General features: G+C 41.1%; 1 protein-coding gene across 4 annotated transcripts in view; it reads left to right on the top strand.

Moving 5' to 3' along the window:
- The first annotated feature begins 2157 nt into the window (after positions 1-2157).
- The window catches only part of LOC122658574 (YTH domain-containing protein ECT4-like), a 42954-nt gene continuing 27997 nt past the window's right edge, over positions 2158-17114 (top strand). For 2 of the 4 annotated variants that reach the window (XM_043853589.1, XM_043853593.1), the window contains exons 1-3: positions 2158-2481; positions 4928-5004; positions 5105-5282. In XM_043853589.1, coding sequence (XP_043709524.1) covers positions 2436-2481; positions 4928-5004; positions 5105-5282 — 301 coding nt within the window. In that variant the 5' untranslated portion in view covers positions 2158-2435. The remainder of the gene's footprint in view (positions 2482-4927; positions 5005-5104; positions 5283-17114) is intronic. The other 2 variants (XM_043853592.1, XM_043853591.1) reach the window with 2 other exon arrangements.

Raw genomic sequence — 17114 nt, forward strand, 5'->3', positions numbered from 1 at the left:
TTACCTAACACATTTCTCTATACAAAAAATATACATTTTGAGAAAATGGTTTATGTGGGGAGCGTGATGCCTACACCTAGACATAGGAGGGGCAAAATGACCACCTCACCCCTCATGAAATGCCAAATGACTGTCATTATTGATGCTTCCGCATGTGCTTCCATTGGCCCTCGGGCATGTGGGGGCCATGCTCCCCCACATAAACACTTCTCCATATGTTTTTTTTTTGGGAAGAGTTCTCTATAAGGGGAGTGCCCCTTGCACGTACTGGCCAAGGGAGCGTGTGCAACAATAGACAAGAATTTCCATCTTCATAGGGGTCGGAGCTGTCATTGTGCTTGCCTTTTTGGGCGCAGGGCCATGCTCCCCCATTGAAACCATTTTTCTTTTTTTTGTTTTTGTTTTAAGGGTTATTTCCAAATGTCCCCTGAAAATGGCCAAACTTACAATTACCCCCTTGAACTTTCACTAATTCCACGTGCACCCCTACTTTCCAAACTAAGTACCACTATAGTCACTGCCGTTAGGTAGAGACGTTATAACATAACGGATCCCAGTTTTTGAACTTCAATGGACCATTCTGCCCCTAGATAGGGTAAAATGACCAAAATGACCTTACCTGAAAAAAAAAAAAACAAAAAAACCTGCAACTCATCTTCCCCAAATCGTTTAGGGTTTGGGGAAGATGAGCTCTTGAATCAGAAATGCGCTACGCTAATAATCCATACTACTCTTTTGCTTCCTCTTCCTCCGTTCAAAGTTCCACTCTCTCGTTATCCCTATAAATACCCAACTCAGCAGCAAACACCAACAAAAATCATCTCTGTCATCCCCAGATTCCACTTTTCTCTCCCCTTTGCTCCCATATCCTTCCAAAAATCTCAGATCTCAAGGGGGTAAAAGTTAAACTGAAGCAGGGAATAGCAACTCCTCAGATTGATTGAAGATTCATGGCGATGGCTAAGGAATTCTTGGGATCTTCTTTGTTGGAGAAATCATCTTTTGTTCCTGCTTCAAGACTTCCGTTTAATCATAAGTTCAATCAGAAACAGAACAACCTTTCATTTTCTCCTGTTTTGGTTCCTTTCGAGAAGAGAAGATTTCATTCAAGGAAGGTTGTGTCGGTCCTTGTTGCAGCCATTAGTGAGGATTTGGTAAAGCTTGTCCCACCAGAGAAGCCAGACAAGATTGGCAGAAATGTTGTCTTACAGCTTGTTAGCATCCAAATCGATCCAGGTGAGTTACTTCTCCTTTCACTTACCTTTATGTTTAGATTTGTTTGGGGGTGATTTCAATCCAGATAATCTGCTTTCCTTTCTGGGCTCCTTCCCTATTTTATGGGTTGTCTTCCTCTTGTGACAAAAATTTCTCCATTTGGACTTTTGGGTTTGATCCAAGTCAGGCAATATGCTTAATTTCTGGGTTCTTACTGTAAATGTTTTCTGGGGTTTTGCATTTTAATTGTAAATCACTCGAATTTGATCCAAGTGGGAAAAATTTTCTATATGTGCTTCAATATCCACAAATTTTTTTTTTTTTTGTGCCGATTCTACAGAAACAAAGGCGCCGTAGAAGAGCATAGTAGATGGGATAAGTAGTGAGAGAACACGGGGGGGAAGAAGAAGAAGAAGAAGAAAAGGAAGATGGGAGCAGCAGCGAGAGAACACAGGGAAGAAGAAGAAAAGGAAGATTGGAAGAAGGAAAATGGGGGTTGAAGGATCCCTGCAACTCATCTTCAATTCCCCAATCGATTTGGGGAAGATACGTTGCAGGTTTTTTTTTTTAAGGGCATTTTAGTCATTCCACCCTATCAAGGGCAGAATGGTCTAATCATGTACAAAAAATGCCAGATGTTAGAACATAACGTCTCTGTCTAATGGTAGGGACTATAGTGATAATTAATTTAAAAAATAGGGGTGCACATGGAATTAGTGAAAATTCAGGAGGGCAACTATAAGTTTGGCCATTTTAGGGGGGCATTTGGAAATAACCCTTGTTTTAAAAGTGGATAACGCAGATTTCTTTTTTGTTTTTTTTGGCAAGTACAATTCGCAAATTCCAAAAGCCATGGATGGAATTCCCCCTTCACACCCTGCCTCAAGGAAAACTCGTCATCTTATTACGTTATTAATGAGCGAAGAAAGGAGGAGAGAGGAGAGAGGTTAAAAAAACAAAAGAAAAAACGATAAAAGAAGAAAAAGTAGAAACTAGAAAGCCGATCACCATTTGTTAACCTAGAGAGGTTTCCTCCGTGTCTCTCTGCAACCTAAAACCCCTTTTGGTTTTACTTTTTATTCCTTATCCAACTAGAAGAACAACAAAACAAAATCATTGAAGTGTTTCAACAAAGGTAGAATTTCTGTTCTTCTCTATAGCTTATTGGGTTAGAGATTAGAGGTTCTCCTTGGGATAGTGTTGTTCGAGATAACTGATTCATGGCGGCAGTCCAGCAAGAATCGGATCGAATAATCTCGGGTGGTGGTACGTAGAAAAGTTCTATCTTTTTCTTGATTTGACACTTTGTTGCGCTTTTATGACTTTCCTCTTTCTCCGTCTCTGTGCATCTTTTTTGTTTTTAGTACTTGAATGAATTACAAAAACTCAAAGGAGGCAGTGAAAATCCTTTTTCATGCAGCAGCCCAAGAAACCAGTTGATCGTTGGATTTGAATTTGATGATTCTCAATCTTTTTGTTTCAAATAATCAAGTAACTTGCGCATTGTTACAACTTGTTCTCATTGGTTTAGTATTGATTGGATTGGATTGGATTTCAATTGTGTTTCGATGTGTTTTTTTTGGGATTTGTTTGCTAAACAAGAATTTTGTTCAATGAATTCAATTCTCTTATTCTTGGCAGTAAAATTTCCATGTTCGCTGGAGTTACTAAGTTCTTATACTTCTGGTACAACAACAACAGCAACAACAAACTCAGCCTTATCCTAACTAAATGGGGTCGGCAACATGGATCCAACAAAACACAGTAGGGAAAATGGAGAGATGGGAAAAAAGGGTTGGGTAAAGGTCTAACCAGAAGTTCTTATACTTCTGATATTTAGTTTTAGTTAGGTAAATGTCTAGCGTTTGCTCACAGAACTTATAAAGTTTGATGCTTTTAGTATTTCTTCCTTTTCATCTACAATGTTTTTGTTTATTTGTTTGGGCATAAAGTCGCATCGTGGTCTGCCCTGTGGTGACTTTTTTGTGGAGTTTTGGGGTTCAAGCTCACAGGATGAGGGATGCATCATGCTTGTATCGGAGTTCCTTTTTTGGCGGGTTGGTTGGGTTGGGTTTCTTTGTCGGATAAAGTTGATATTTTTCTGGTTTTAGGGTTTTGAAAAACATTTTCTTGAGATGAAGATCAGTGGTGTGGGATGACTGCAGATGTGTTATTCATCGATTTATTTGTTTTTATTTTTTAATATACCTGGCCGAGCAGCATGTTCAAACTGAAGTTAATTCAGTCAAAAATCACAATTCAGAAGAGTCCAATCTGAATTGAGTACTTTTCAATATCATAGCTTTTTGATGTATGGCATTTAGTTCATTAGGAACATGTGCTAAGCCTAGTGAGTTGGTGTAAGGAATTGTAATTGGAATTCTAATCTGGCTCCAGTTCATGTTGTTAAACACTTAAACACAAACCTAAATTTGATGGCTACATTGAGTTTCTTTGTGTTCTATTAGAATAATAAAGTCCTGGTCAATGACGTGTACTAAAATATAAAAACTTATCGCATTAATAGTTGGGCCATACTTATTGCCTATATAATGAATCTGGAAGAGTCATCAACTGATACTGCTTGAGTTTTTATGCTCTTGAGGATCCTGTTGAAACTTGCATTGGAGGGACCATAAAAAGACTATAAAGTGAAGCATCTGCCAATAATTCCCTTGTAATTGTTGATGCTGGTCACAAGAAGATTACACGATGAAGCATCAGGAAATTGTTCCATTGTAATTGTTGATATTGGTCCTATAATTCTTGGTGATGTCATCATAGTTCAGTTGTAATTGTCAATGTTGGTCACTAAAAGGCTACACAATGAAGCATCTGCCAATAGTTCCATTGTAGTTGTTCATATTGATACTATAATTATTGGGGATGTAGTTCTCTTCTAGTGATGAGATATCAATGTCTTAGGTTTAACAATAGATATGACTTTAAACAGGGTTAAATGGGGAAACAGGATTCATGTAGGCAACACCATTTAGTTGAGAAGAGGCTTAGTTGAGTTTGAGTTTTCTTTTTTACTTATTTTCCGTTCCCCAATTAGAGCAGAACTCATGTTTCCTCCCAGCACATTAGATGTTGTCTTTTGGCACTTGGGCATGGTTTAGTATTAAACGCAATTTGTATCATTGTGTGGTGCGTCCAGAAGCTCGAGTTGTTTTTGTATTTAATTTACCCTATAGATTCATTTTTCTCTTCTTCCTGGATTAACTGGGTGGGGAAGGGTTTAACCCAAATTGATTTTGAATCATGTTTCGGTCATATATTACCTCTCTTGTTAAAAGGAATAATGGCCCCAAGTCCAATTTGAGGCTGTTAAGTTCATTCTAGTTGTCCATTGCTCATAGTTCAAGAGCCCGTGGCTAGGTTGGGGTGGTGGTGGTTAAGGGATATCCTCTCTGGAGAATGATTGTTGAAATTGATCTGCATCTGCAGTTGCACGTCTTAATGTTTTTCTTGTCAATCACCCTCACTTGATAGGTCTATACAGACACTTTTTTTTCCTTCAGATTTCCCCCCTTAAGAATAATCAGAAGTTAGTTTGTGCATGCATGTCTTTGGTTGTGCTTGTATGCATATCTTTTATTTTCCTTCTTTTCTTGAATGAGCTTTGGTTTACATTTTTTTTAAAATTTTTTTGTCACTGTTCTTTAATAAGCATTGGGTGGTCAATAATTTGAAAATCCTTGTTTGCTAGACTCGACCGAGTCAATGAACGTATTGACCCTGAATGCGGAAGGGAAACCTGCTGATCCAAATAACTTGAAGGAACAGGTAGTTAATGATCCTCTACATGTTATTACCATTCTTCTGTCAGTTTATTCTTTTGGTGAAATCAGTTCCATGATTTTTCCTTTTTAAATTTTATCATCAGTCTCTTTCCACCAAAGGCGAGCGGATGGTTCCTTCTAATCCTTCTCAGGATGCAGCCCCCACTGGTGCTCCAAGATTTGCCACAGGTCAGTCAGCTTCTTTAGGTGCAGCCAGAGATCACAGCACTGTCTACCAACCCAATATCTATGCACCTCAGGCGCATTCGTTTTACTATGGAGGTTAGTTCATTGCTCCTTCTTTATCTGCCCTAGCAGATTTTGGGAATTTTTGTTCGTGTTTGGGACTTATGGTTCACCAGGAATGATCTGCAAACTGAAAATATAGTTTTTGGATTCGAAGTTTGTAGTCATCGAAACCACATTTTAGATGTAAGGAAATTTATGTTGAATATTTGTAAAACAAGGAGGACCAATTTGGGTGGTTTCCCACTTTGGCTGTGATTTTTAAGCTAGTACACATCTTGTATGGGATCATCATCTTATATATTCATTTTCTATTTTTCTTTTTCTTTATAATAATAAATCCCCATCTCATGCATGAGAATTGATGTGCTCTTCAGAAAGCTAGCATAGTAAAATCCCATATTGGGAACGGTTGCAAGTTTTTTCGTCATCATATGTTGATGGTAGTTCATTGATCTTTTTTTTTTTTGGTAGAACATTGATCTTTGGTATTACTGCTTTTGTTTCTTAAATTTTTTTTTGGGTCTTCTAGACTGAACCAAGGTTCTAAAACTCGTGTTTTGACCAGCCAGAAACCGAGATATGGTCGAAATTGGTCGAAACCTGTGATTTTTTCCCAGCTAACTTGAGCTGGTGGTTTCGAGGCCCGGAAATGCTATATTTGATCTGATTTTTTGTGTACAACCTATTTTTGACATTCGAAACATAATGCATGAACTATTTTCACAAAAAAAAAAAAAAAACCCTCAGAATGGTAATTGTGGTTTTTGACCCAAGTTTACTATGCCAAATATCATTTAAGTAAATGAAATAGTATTTCATTTACTTAAGATATTATTCGTAAATAAGCAAATACCCCCTATTTGAATCCAATAAAACTAGTTAAAAAAATCAAATTCCAAAAAGACAAAATGTCAATCCCCCAGTTCAAGAACAAAAATTGGATTTTCGGCAGTAGGAGCCTTGAGAGGTATGGCATTGAGAGCCGACCCGTTGTCAATCAGAACTTGAGGGAGTCGGTTCCTATTGCACTCTATTGTAATGTGCATAGCTCGATTATGGTCCTTTCCTCCAGGCGGGAGATCATTTTCTGAGAAGGAGAAAGATTGCATGGCATAGGTGGGCCCCTACAATGTGTGAGAGTTCTTCCAGACCCATTTCTATTGGGTACTTTCAGAACTACTTCCTGATGCGACGGGGAGGCTGTCAATAATCCCCATATAGAGATGTTAAGCTTGTACTTATTTTAGCGGCTCAACACTTGATTTTCTGGCTCGTACTTAACTTGATTAGGAGCAGGTGCATAGGGCTTTTCTACAATCAATTATCTTTAAAGTTCTTTCCACTTCGGGTTTTCGAAACCTCGGGCTCCTTCCTTTTCATGATGAGTTCGACTGGGCACAACTCTTCATCTTCCAAGTCACTTTCAATAATCACAAGGGTTTCCATCATGGGACTCCTCCTACTTGGGCCTTTCTAATGCTGGGGTTTTTATCAAATCTATAAATTCCATAAATCTTAAGATGGCAAAACATTGTTAAAAACCAAAAGGGTGGTAAAATATTCATTTGTTTTGATGTCTAAAAAATTATTTTCATTCACAACCATTTGGACAGCATTCGCACACACCAAATTAACTTTGAACAAAACATAATTCCTTCATTAGTTCTATAGTTTTCACGGCGGTTAGGCGACCCAAGGCGGTGGAGAGGGTAAAAAATCAAGGTGACACCAAGTAGGCGGCCAAGGTGCCCGCCTAGGCGATGCCTTGACAACCATGATTAGTTCCAACAATCCTCTCTATGCTTCGTTGAGTACTAATTAAGAACTTGCTTTAGCTGTCCGACAGTTGATGGTAGACCTTGCTTCTTTGAAGACCAATATGCAAGAGATGAAGGAGAATATTGAACAACCTACCGTGAAGAGACTTTCACCTCGTCTGCCTCAAAGAGGTCTATGCAACCAACACCATGATGATGATAAAGCTACTTGGTTATGGTGCTAGATGGCAAGATGACAAGCATAAGGTCAAGCTGGAACTTAAAGACTACAATGGGAAATCTGATCCCATTATATTCTATGATTGGCTGTGCGCTTTTGATGATTATTTTGATTGGTTTACTTTGACAAAGAAGCATAAGCTCAAGTTGGCCCATACCAGACTGATTGGACCAACAAGAGAATGGTGGAGAAATTATGAAGATAAACTGCACCGCCAACACGATGAACATACTACTTGGGAGGAAATGAAGGACCACTTGAAGGAGAAATACTTACCTTACACTTCCTGTAGAAGGTTGCATGACCAGCTTAACACCCTTCGCCAAGGCACCTTGTCCGTAGAGGAGTACATGGACAAATTCAATAATTTGATTGCCTGTACCGAAGTCGATGAGGAAGATGATCAGCTTCTTTCCCTGATGTAGATCACAAGTCCATCTGTACCCGCATGAACAAGCTTACAAGCCCCTAAACCAGCCTAACAAGGTTGTGGATTCGACTGCTGTGAGAGACAGCCTGGTCTGATGAAGTGACAAGTTTTTGTTGGTTCGATGGAGCATCACCTAAAGCAGCCCAAACTACTTCCCAAAAAAAAAAAAAAGATTGTGAACAGTACCTGAACTACTGTTCACGTGAACAGTGTTATGGGTCCATAAGCCTTGAATGGAGAAGGAAGTCCAAGCAAATAATTGAGATTCTGTGGGCCCCACTGAAGATAGCAAAACTAAACAGATTTTTTTTTTGATAGGTAGGGGGGGATGTAGGATGTGAACCAGGAGACTTGAACTCAAGACCTCCTGATAGCAATGGGCCTTTATGCACCACTAGCTACCAAGTGCGCTAGGCACTTGACCACTGATTTTATTGCTGCCTAATAGTTTCTATTTTAGTGTTTTCCTTTTGTTTTAGAAGGATGATATATAAGGCCTTAGTAGTTTCTACTTCTAGTTAGTTTCTATTTTCAATAGGTGGCCATTGTCACTAGTTGCTAGGTTTAGTAGTTTCTATTTCTTACTTTCTATTTTCAGTTAGTTTTTATTTTAGGAAGTCTCTATTTTCTGCCTTCTATTTTGTAAGTTTGCCTAAGCTATTAATAGGCCCCTATTGTAAGGAAGGATCAGATTTGTTGAAAAGGGTTTTCAGGCCTTGTTGCCGTTGGTTATGTGAGAAATTCCATATTTCAACAGCTGGGATAGTTGTGGGTGAGAGACCCAGGCTGAGAGAGCCATTCCCTCCCCCTCTTATCTTCTTTATCTTCTTCTCCTGTATTCTTTTCCTTCCTTTTATGCTCTCCATTCATATGTAATAAAAAAAAGTGAGTTTTAGTTATTTAATTTGTTCCTTATTATGTTGATCCTAGCTGCAATCGATCTCCCGCTGGTTTCCTTGGTTCGAGGTTGACCATTTGTATTATTCCCGTTTCAAATTGGGATCGAAAGCTCAAATTCGTGACAAGATGGGAGTGGTGCCCATAGAAAGCTTTAACGACTGTTTTGAGAAGGCTCTTGAGGCGGAAGACTTATTGAAGACAGCTCTTATACGTCTCAATTCGCAAGCTGTTGAAGAGAAGAAGACTTCCCCCACTAACCGATCTAGTGTTGCCCCTACCCAAGCTCCACAAGTCACACCGGATAAGGGTAAGGCTCCTATGGAAGTGGCTGATACACGTTGTTACCATTGCCATAGACTTGGCCACGTTGCTAGATTCTGCCCACAGTGCTGCAAGGCCAACTCTATTGTTACAACCATTGAATCCAACCCGGAAATGCTTGTATGTGACCCACAGTTGAGTGGTGAATGGGCTGTTAATGCTGCCCTTGAGGGTGAGGATTTGGATGATACCTGATGCAGATACACTACCTTGGACCGACCCAAACCCAGTTGGGTATCCAAACCAAGATGAACCGGTTCCCAACCATGTTCTGGTTCAGTAGGATATTTAGGATTTATTTTATTTGGGGAAAGATATGTAATCTTTTATTTTGGGGTAGCTATTAGACTTATAGGGAAATTTCCGATTTGAGTTTATTGAGTTTCTATAGTTAGTTTTAAGTTTTAGGAAGTAATCAGGAGTCTTTTTATATATGATGTAATTCCCCATCTTTAGAGACAGATTTGAGGTAATGAATTGAGTTATGGTTTGAGAGCCAGTGTGGCTGTGCATGTGCACTCTTCTCCCCCCCCCCCCCTCCTTATGTGATTTCTTCTCTCTTCCCCTGCAACTCTAACTCTTCTATTGCTCTCTCTATGAAGCCCACCATAGCAGACCCCCCCTGTTTCTGCATTATTTGGTATCAGAGCCAAAGGATCCATCATCCTTCCCCATCAATCTCTTTCACTCCCTTCCCTGTTAATCTCTCTCAACCCATTCTTTCTCTTCCCTATTCTCTCTTTCTGTTACTGTTCTGCTATACGACCAGCAGCAGTGAAAAAAAAAAAAAAACACCCTTCGTTCCTACTCTCTTAGCAAAACTCAACCCACCTACCCTTTCTTCCTCACTGCAACAGCACAAAAAAAAAAAAAAAAAAAAAAAAAAAAAAAAATCTCCCATCTCCTCCAACTCCATTGAAAACCAACCGCAGAAACCCACCCCTGCGATTCCCACCGCCAAACCCTAGTACCCCCTTCTCTGTAACCCTTCCTCTTTCTTTCTGTCTTCCATCGATCCCCTTCCACCGCTTTCGGTTCTGCCTGTAACAACCGGAACCAAAGAAGACAAAAAAGAAAAAAGAAAAAAGAGAGGAGCGAGAAGAGAGCCAGAAAAGAAGCGTACCTGGTTGCTCCTGGATTCCCGCCTCTACTCCCACCTGGTTTTCCACCGTGTTTCTCCATCGCTAGTCCTCCTCACATCGCCATTAGCAGCGCATTCCTCGCAGTCTCCATCTCTGGTTCAAGAGAACCAGATTCCCAGTTGAACACGGTAACTTTTCTCTTCCCCTTCTCACGTCTGCCTTTCTAATCGTCCTTTTTTTTCCTTTTACTGATTTACCCCTCCTTAGTATTCTGTTTTACTCCTCTTTTTTTTTTTTTCCACTTAGTTTCCAAGATTACCCTCCACCCTTCCCCATATGACTTACTTCTTCTATCCTAACCACGATCTCACTTTCTCTTTTTCTTATTTTCTATTCCCAAACTGCCCCTCAGTCTTTCATTAATTCTGTTATTCACCCACTTCCCAGTTTGCCCTTCACACTTTCCAAAATTCGAGGTTGAATTTTCTAAGAGGGGAAGAGCTGATGTAGATTCTGGCCACAATAAGAGAAAGAAGCAGAACCAAGGCGGTTCGAGTCAGCCCAGCTTGGACCAGTTCGAACCAGCCAAGGAGACCAGCTCTAGCCAGCCAACTGGACTTCTAGAAGGGGCCTATGCATAGTTGTCAAGGTGTCGCCTAGTTGTCACCTAAGCGCCGCCTAGGTGTCCAGGCGCTATGGTTGCCTAGGTGGCCGCCTTGGATGCCTTGGTCGCCATATTGGTGTTGACTTGCTTTTGGACCCTCTCCAACGCTTTAGGCCGTGACAACTATGGCCTTTGTTGGCCACGATTTTAACAGAAGATCTGGTCTTTGACCAGTCCCTTAAGCAACTTCTTAGTTGCTAATTTCCTTAGTTTCTATTTTAGTGACCTTCCTTGTTTTGTTTTAGAAGGCTGAACTATAGAGCCTAGTAGTTTCTAATTTTAGTTACATTCTATTTTAGTTAGGATTTAGTAGTTTCTATTTTTATTGTAAGCTTGCCTAAATTATTAATAGGCCTCTTATTGTAATGAAGGAACACAATTTTGAGAACAGAATTTTGTGGCCCAAGCTTGCCATCGAATTATGGGAGATCCTCCTTGTTTCAACAGCTGAGAGAGCTGTGGGTGAGAGACCCAGGCTGAGAGCCATTCCCCCCCTTCTTCTATCTTCTCCTTTCTCCTCTTTTATTACCCCGCTCGATCTCTGTTGAACTGCTGCTTCCTGTGACTGTTGCTGCGACTGAAGAATATCATGCGAAGGTTGCTGTGATCCCTCCCTCATCTCTGAGTATTGTTGCTGTTGCTGTTGCTGCTGGTGCTGATTTGACAAAACAGGGACTGTACCACCTCTGCAGATTCAAGTTCTACCTGAGTTTCTGCTACAACTTCAAGGCTGTGAATCTCCATTCCCCTTCATCGAAACCTGCAGAGTTTCAAAACATCATCTCACTCCATCTTCCCCTCCATTCGATCCCTTCCTCTACCCCATTCCATTGGCTGGAATCTTCCATATTCACAAACCTTCTAATTTCATTCCCATCCCACGGTCCCCACCTCTCTCCACCAGAATTGCTTCATATTTGCAGCAAAGCCTTCCACCATCAAGGCCTCTGTTGAGAGATTAGAATTAGGAATGAATGCTTGGATGGTCTAAGGTAGACCCCAAGTCATATATTTATAATAAGGAACCAAAATTACATGGATAGAATTGTCCCTATCATAGCTGACTTGGCTGTACATGAAATTAAACAGTAAAAAGTCCATGGCCCATATAATCCAACTCTCCCCCTCAAGTTGGAGCATATATGTCATGCATGCCCAACTAGACTAAGATAGGAAGAAACACTTTTCCACTTAGCCCTTTGGTGAACACATCGGCTAATTGATCAGCAGACTTCATAAAGGAAACACAGATGAGTCTGGCTTTGAGCTTCTCCTTGATGAAATGTCGGTCAACCTCAACATGCTTAGTACGATCATGCTGGACAGGGTTATGAGCAATGCTAATGGCTGCTTTATTATCACAGTAAATCATAATGGGAAGATGGACAGCAACACCAATATCCTACAACAATCCTCTGAGCCACAAAAGTTCACAGATTCCTTGTGCCATTGCACGGAACTCTGCTTCAGCATTGGACCTTGCCACAACGTTCTGCTTCTTGCTACGCCACGTGACAAGGTTTCCACCCACTAAGGAACAATAGCCAGAAATTGATTTTCTGTCAGTAGAGCTAAGCCCAATCGGCATCAATATAAGCTTCAAACTTCAGATGACTATTGGGAGAGAGAAGAATTCTTTTTCCTAGACCAGATTTCAAATATCGCAAAATACAAAGGACTGCCTCCATGTGAGAGGAATAATGATCCTGCATAAACTGGCCCACTAAACTTACAGCAATGGCTATGTCAAGTCGTGTGTGAGAGAGATAGATTAGTTTGCCTACTAATCATTGATAACAGCCTTTGTCGACAGGTTCACCCTCTTTCTCCCTAAGTCTTGTAGAAGCTTCCATAGGAGTATCTGAAGGATGACAACCTAGCAACCCAGTCTCAGACAATAGATCTAGGATATATTTCCTTTGAGAAAGAAAGATGTCCTATGAAGATCGAGCAACTTTGAGCCCGCTTGATAACCTTACGAGAAATAGTTTTTGGTGTTTTTTCGTTCCGAAAAACGGGAAAACACCCAAAAACCGCTTGATAACAAAGTGTTTTTTGTGAGTGTTTTTGGAAACATAAATCAAAATTTATGCTCCCTGGAAGACTTTTTCCAACATGTTCTGTCGTTTTGTGCTGAAAATTAAAAGTTGTGCCCGATAAACTACTCACGCCTCTCACCTCTCTCACCTCTCAACGTCTCTAACCTCTCTCTCACCTTTCACGCCTCTAGCCATTGAAACCTTGTACAACCTGCAACTCATCTTGGAGGTAAGATCAACCTCGTACTCTATCCCTTTCTTTCTCTCACTCTATCTCTGTGCGCGATTTGGTTCACAGAAACCCTAAGAACCACGGTTTCTGTGTTCATCCATTGGAGTGAACTGAAAGCCATGGTTATTAGGCTTTCCCACTTCAAAACCTTCGCGGCGAAGTAGGAACCCAAGAAAGCTTCATCGTTGCTACAAACTTCAACAAAATCACCGGTTCGATATGCTTTCGCCATTACTAGAAACGAGAAGACCTCCCTCATTGAAAGCCCAATCGAAGGGAACTTTCAGGGTAGGTATCCGAATGGACTACCCTCTTAAGTACAGAGTACTTATTTACCCAAAAGATCAAGCCAGAAATAAAGCCAAACCACTGAAATCATACCTGGTGGTAGAACAGAGTTCAGATTTGATTTTAGTTTGATATATGACAACAGGGTTGGATTTAGGGTGTAAGAAACAAGGGCTAGGGTCGCACAAGAGAATCGATGCAGACCCTAGAGTTTGGGATGGAAAGATGAATAATTGAGAAGGATCTGTGTCTCTCTTGTGGAACCAGATCAAGCTGGGACTGAACAGAAGAAAACAGGGATGCATGGGTAAGGAAAAAATAAAAAAAAGGAAGAAATTGAAAGGAGGAAGGGAATCGTACCAAGAGGAGAAGGGAAGAAATACAAGTCGGCCAAGTCAGCGACTCGCCAAGCAAACACACACAAAAGGTACGATCCATTGATAAAAGATTTATAAGCAGGTTGCAATTGCAGACAAGACCCATAACCAAGAGAAGAAGAAGAGGAAAAAGTGATGAAAGAAAAACGTTTTCCAGAATAGGTTTACCAAGTGGGTCAAAAACGGTTTCTCAGCACAAAAAAGAAAAAAACTGTTCTGCTGTTTCTCAGCACATAACCAGAACAGAAACGACAGTAAGGTTATCAAGCGGGCACTTCTATTCCTCGAAAATATTTTTGAGTCCCTAGATCCTTTACTTCAAACTCACGGCCCAGAAAGTGCTTCAATTTCTTGATGGCATCACCATCATTACCGGTGACCACAATATCATCCATATAGACTATGAGAATAGTTACTTTGTCACCAACTCGTCTGATGAATAAAGTGTGATCAACATTGCTTTGCTTGTATCTTGCAGAAATCATAGCTTTGTGAAACCTGCCAAACCAGGCTCTAGGTGACTACTTCAAACCATAAAGAGCACGCTTCAATTTACAGACCTTGCCCCTGGTCCTGTCATCAGAGAAACCTGGTGGAACATCCATATATACCTCTTCCTCAAGTTCCCCATGGAGGAAGGCATTCTTTACATCCAACTGCTGAAGATCCCACCCAAGATTTGTAGCACAAGACAATAACACCCGTACAATGTTGAGTTTCACCACTGGTGCGAAGGTCTCCTGATAGTCAACTCCATAAGTTTGAGTGAACCCCTTTGCAACCAGTTGCGCCTTATAACGATCCACTGTCCCATCTGCCTTCTGTTTGACCACAAAGACCCATTGACATCCAATTGGTTTTTTCCGTGGAGGAAGAGCCACAAGATCCCACGTATTATTTTTGTGTTGTGCTCTCATTTCTTCCAACATTGTTGCCTTCCACTTTCCATCTGTAGATGCTTCATGCCAATTTTTAGGAATGAAAACAGAAGAAAGAGAAGATACAAATGCACGAAAACAAGGAGAAAGAGAACTATAAGAAACAAAACGAGATATAGGATGCAGAGTGCAAGTCCTACCTTTGCGATGAGCAATAGGTAGGTCGGAGGAAGAGGACTTACTAGGAGAGGAAGGATCTGGATCTTGAGTCGACAACTGGATGGGTATCGGTGCTACAGTGGATTGAAGCTGCCCCCTTTTGGTGCTTCCCTTTTTATAGGTGATCATATTGGAGTTGTCAATCTTCTTCTAAAACTCACTAATAGTTCTTTGGACAGGAGTCAGCTCCCCCTGAATAGGAACATCAACAACACTCTTTCCCATGGTCTCCCCCTGTAAAGGACTCCCTGCGGTTGAGGGGGGAATAGCCAGAGGGGGCTGGGCAGCAGCCGTAGGGGTTAGAAAAGGAGGAACTTCAAGAGGAGGAACCTCAAAGGACAGCACATCTTCACTAGAACTCTCCCCCTAAAGAGGTGGTGAAGAATATTAGGAAACGGTCTCATAAAAAATAACATCTATACTGACCAAAGTATGGCGGAAAGGAGGATGGTAGCACTTGTAACCCTTTTGAGTTGGAGAATAACCCAAGAAAATACAACGTAACCCCCTAGGTTCAAGTTTGCCTGGAGATTTTGTATCTCTAGCATAATACACACAACCAAACACCTTGGGAGTGACAACAAAGGAGGAATTCCCCAGTAAAACTTTAGCTGGACTACGGGAGTCAAGAACATGGGAAGGTAGCCTATTGATGAGCTAGGCAGCAGTGAGGACAACATCTCCCCAATATTGAGATGGGACATGTCTAGCAAACATCAAAGCCTCGGCCACCTCTAACAAGTGGCGGTTTTTCCTTTTTGCCACACCAATCTGGGCAGGGGTATCAACACAATTGGTCTAGTGAACAATACCATGGTTAGCTAAATTGAGATTCTTTATACTCGGTTCCATTATCACTTCTCAATGTTTTGAGAGCAGCCTGGAACTAAGTTTGGACCATTTTATGAAAATGCCGAAAACACTCAAAAACTTCATTTTGTGTGTGTAAAAGATACACCCATGTGTGCCTAGAGTGAGTCAATAAAAGAAACAAACCATTGGTGACCAGAAAGAGATGTTTTACGACTAGGACCCTAAACATCAGAATGCACCAATTGAAAACAAGAAGAACTCCTTTTATTTGATAAAGAATAAGTTGATCGTGTCTGTTTGGCCAGAACACAAGCCTTACAAAAAAACTCATCCTTAGTACATGGGGTGACCAAACTAGGAAATAAATGTGTTAAAATTCCTAATAGAGGGTGACCTAATCTAGAGTGCCATTGATAAAGTTCAGAAGAGACCAAGGAATTCTGAGGTAGCGGAGAAGGTAATGATGGTAGAGAGGGACGACCATTGTCAAGCAGGTACAATCCACCATGTACTTTACCCAATCCAATCTTCTTCCTAGAGGCCAGATCCTGAAAAACACAATGGGAAGGGAAAAAAGTTACTTTGCAATTAAGATCACGAGTAATACTACTAATAGGAAGAAGGTTAGTAGTAAAATTAGGAATATGTAAAACAGAGGACAAAGGAAGAGAAGAAGTACAGGTGATGATTCCTTTTCCTGATACGGAGGAAAGGGAACCATCAACTACTTTGACCTTGTCTTTCCCAGAAGTGGGAGAATAACGATGGAACAGGCTAGAGGAACCTTTCATGTGATCTGTAGCTCCATAATCTGTGATCCAAGGATGGGAAGCTACAGAAGCACAGTGACCACCAAATGGAATACCTGACCGGGCAAAGTGTGAACTTGAAGGAGTAGTGGAGTTGGCAGTATCAGCAGATGTAGTAGAGGTAGCAGCAGTGGAAGTCCTTAGCACACGTAGGGATGCCTGTAGATCATCCTGGGATAAACCAATGTCAGTAGCAGGGGCTGTAGTAACAGTCTCAGTGTGATGAGCCTTGTTCTTTGGCTTTGTCTTTGTCTTGGCAGCCTTTTTTGCTTCAAAGTCAGCTAGTTTCCCATGAAGTTTCCAGCACTTCTCTTTGGTGTGGTAGGGTTTGTGACAATGCTCACAAACAACAGCCCCTGTAGTAGAACCAAGAGAAGCAGTGCCAACAGGTGTAAGAGTAGCTGAGGTAGCAGCCTTGAGGGCTGATCTGTCAGTAATAGGTGGGTGTAGCATGGCAGCCCTGCAGTTTTCCTTGAAGGAGACCAAAGCATAGGACTGTTCAAGGGTGGGAAAATGCTTATGGCCCAACACCTGAACCCAAATTTGGTCATACTCCACATTCAAACCAGCAAGAAAGTCATACACTCTGATCTTGTCCACATGCTTCTTGTAGGAAGTAATATCAGCTGCTGTAGTAGGGTGATAATCAGAGAAGTGGTCCAATTGCTGCCAAAGGCTGCACAAAGTAGAATAGTATTTGGAGATTGACAACTTTCCCTGAGTAGTGTGAAGCACCTTCTGCTTGAGTTCATACACCTGGGCATCATTGCCAAGCTGCCCATAAGTTTCCTTGCAGGCAGCCCATATTTGAGAGG

This window comes from Telopea speciosissima, chromosome 4 (assembly GCF_018873765.1).
Source record: "Telopea speciosissima isolate NSW1024214 ecotype Mountain lineage chromosome 4, Tspe_v1, whole genome shotgun sequence".
In the NCBI taxonomy this organism is placed as follows: domain Eukaryota; kingdom Viridiplantae; phylum Streptophyta; class Magnoliopsida; order Proteales; family Proteaceae; genus Telopea; species Telopea speciosissima.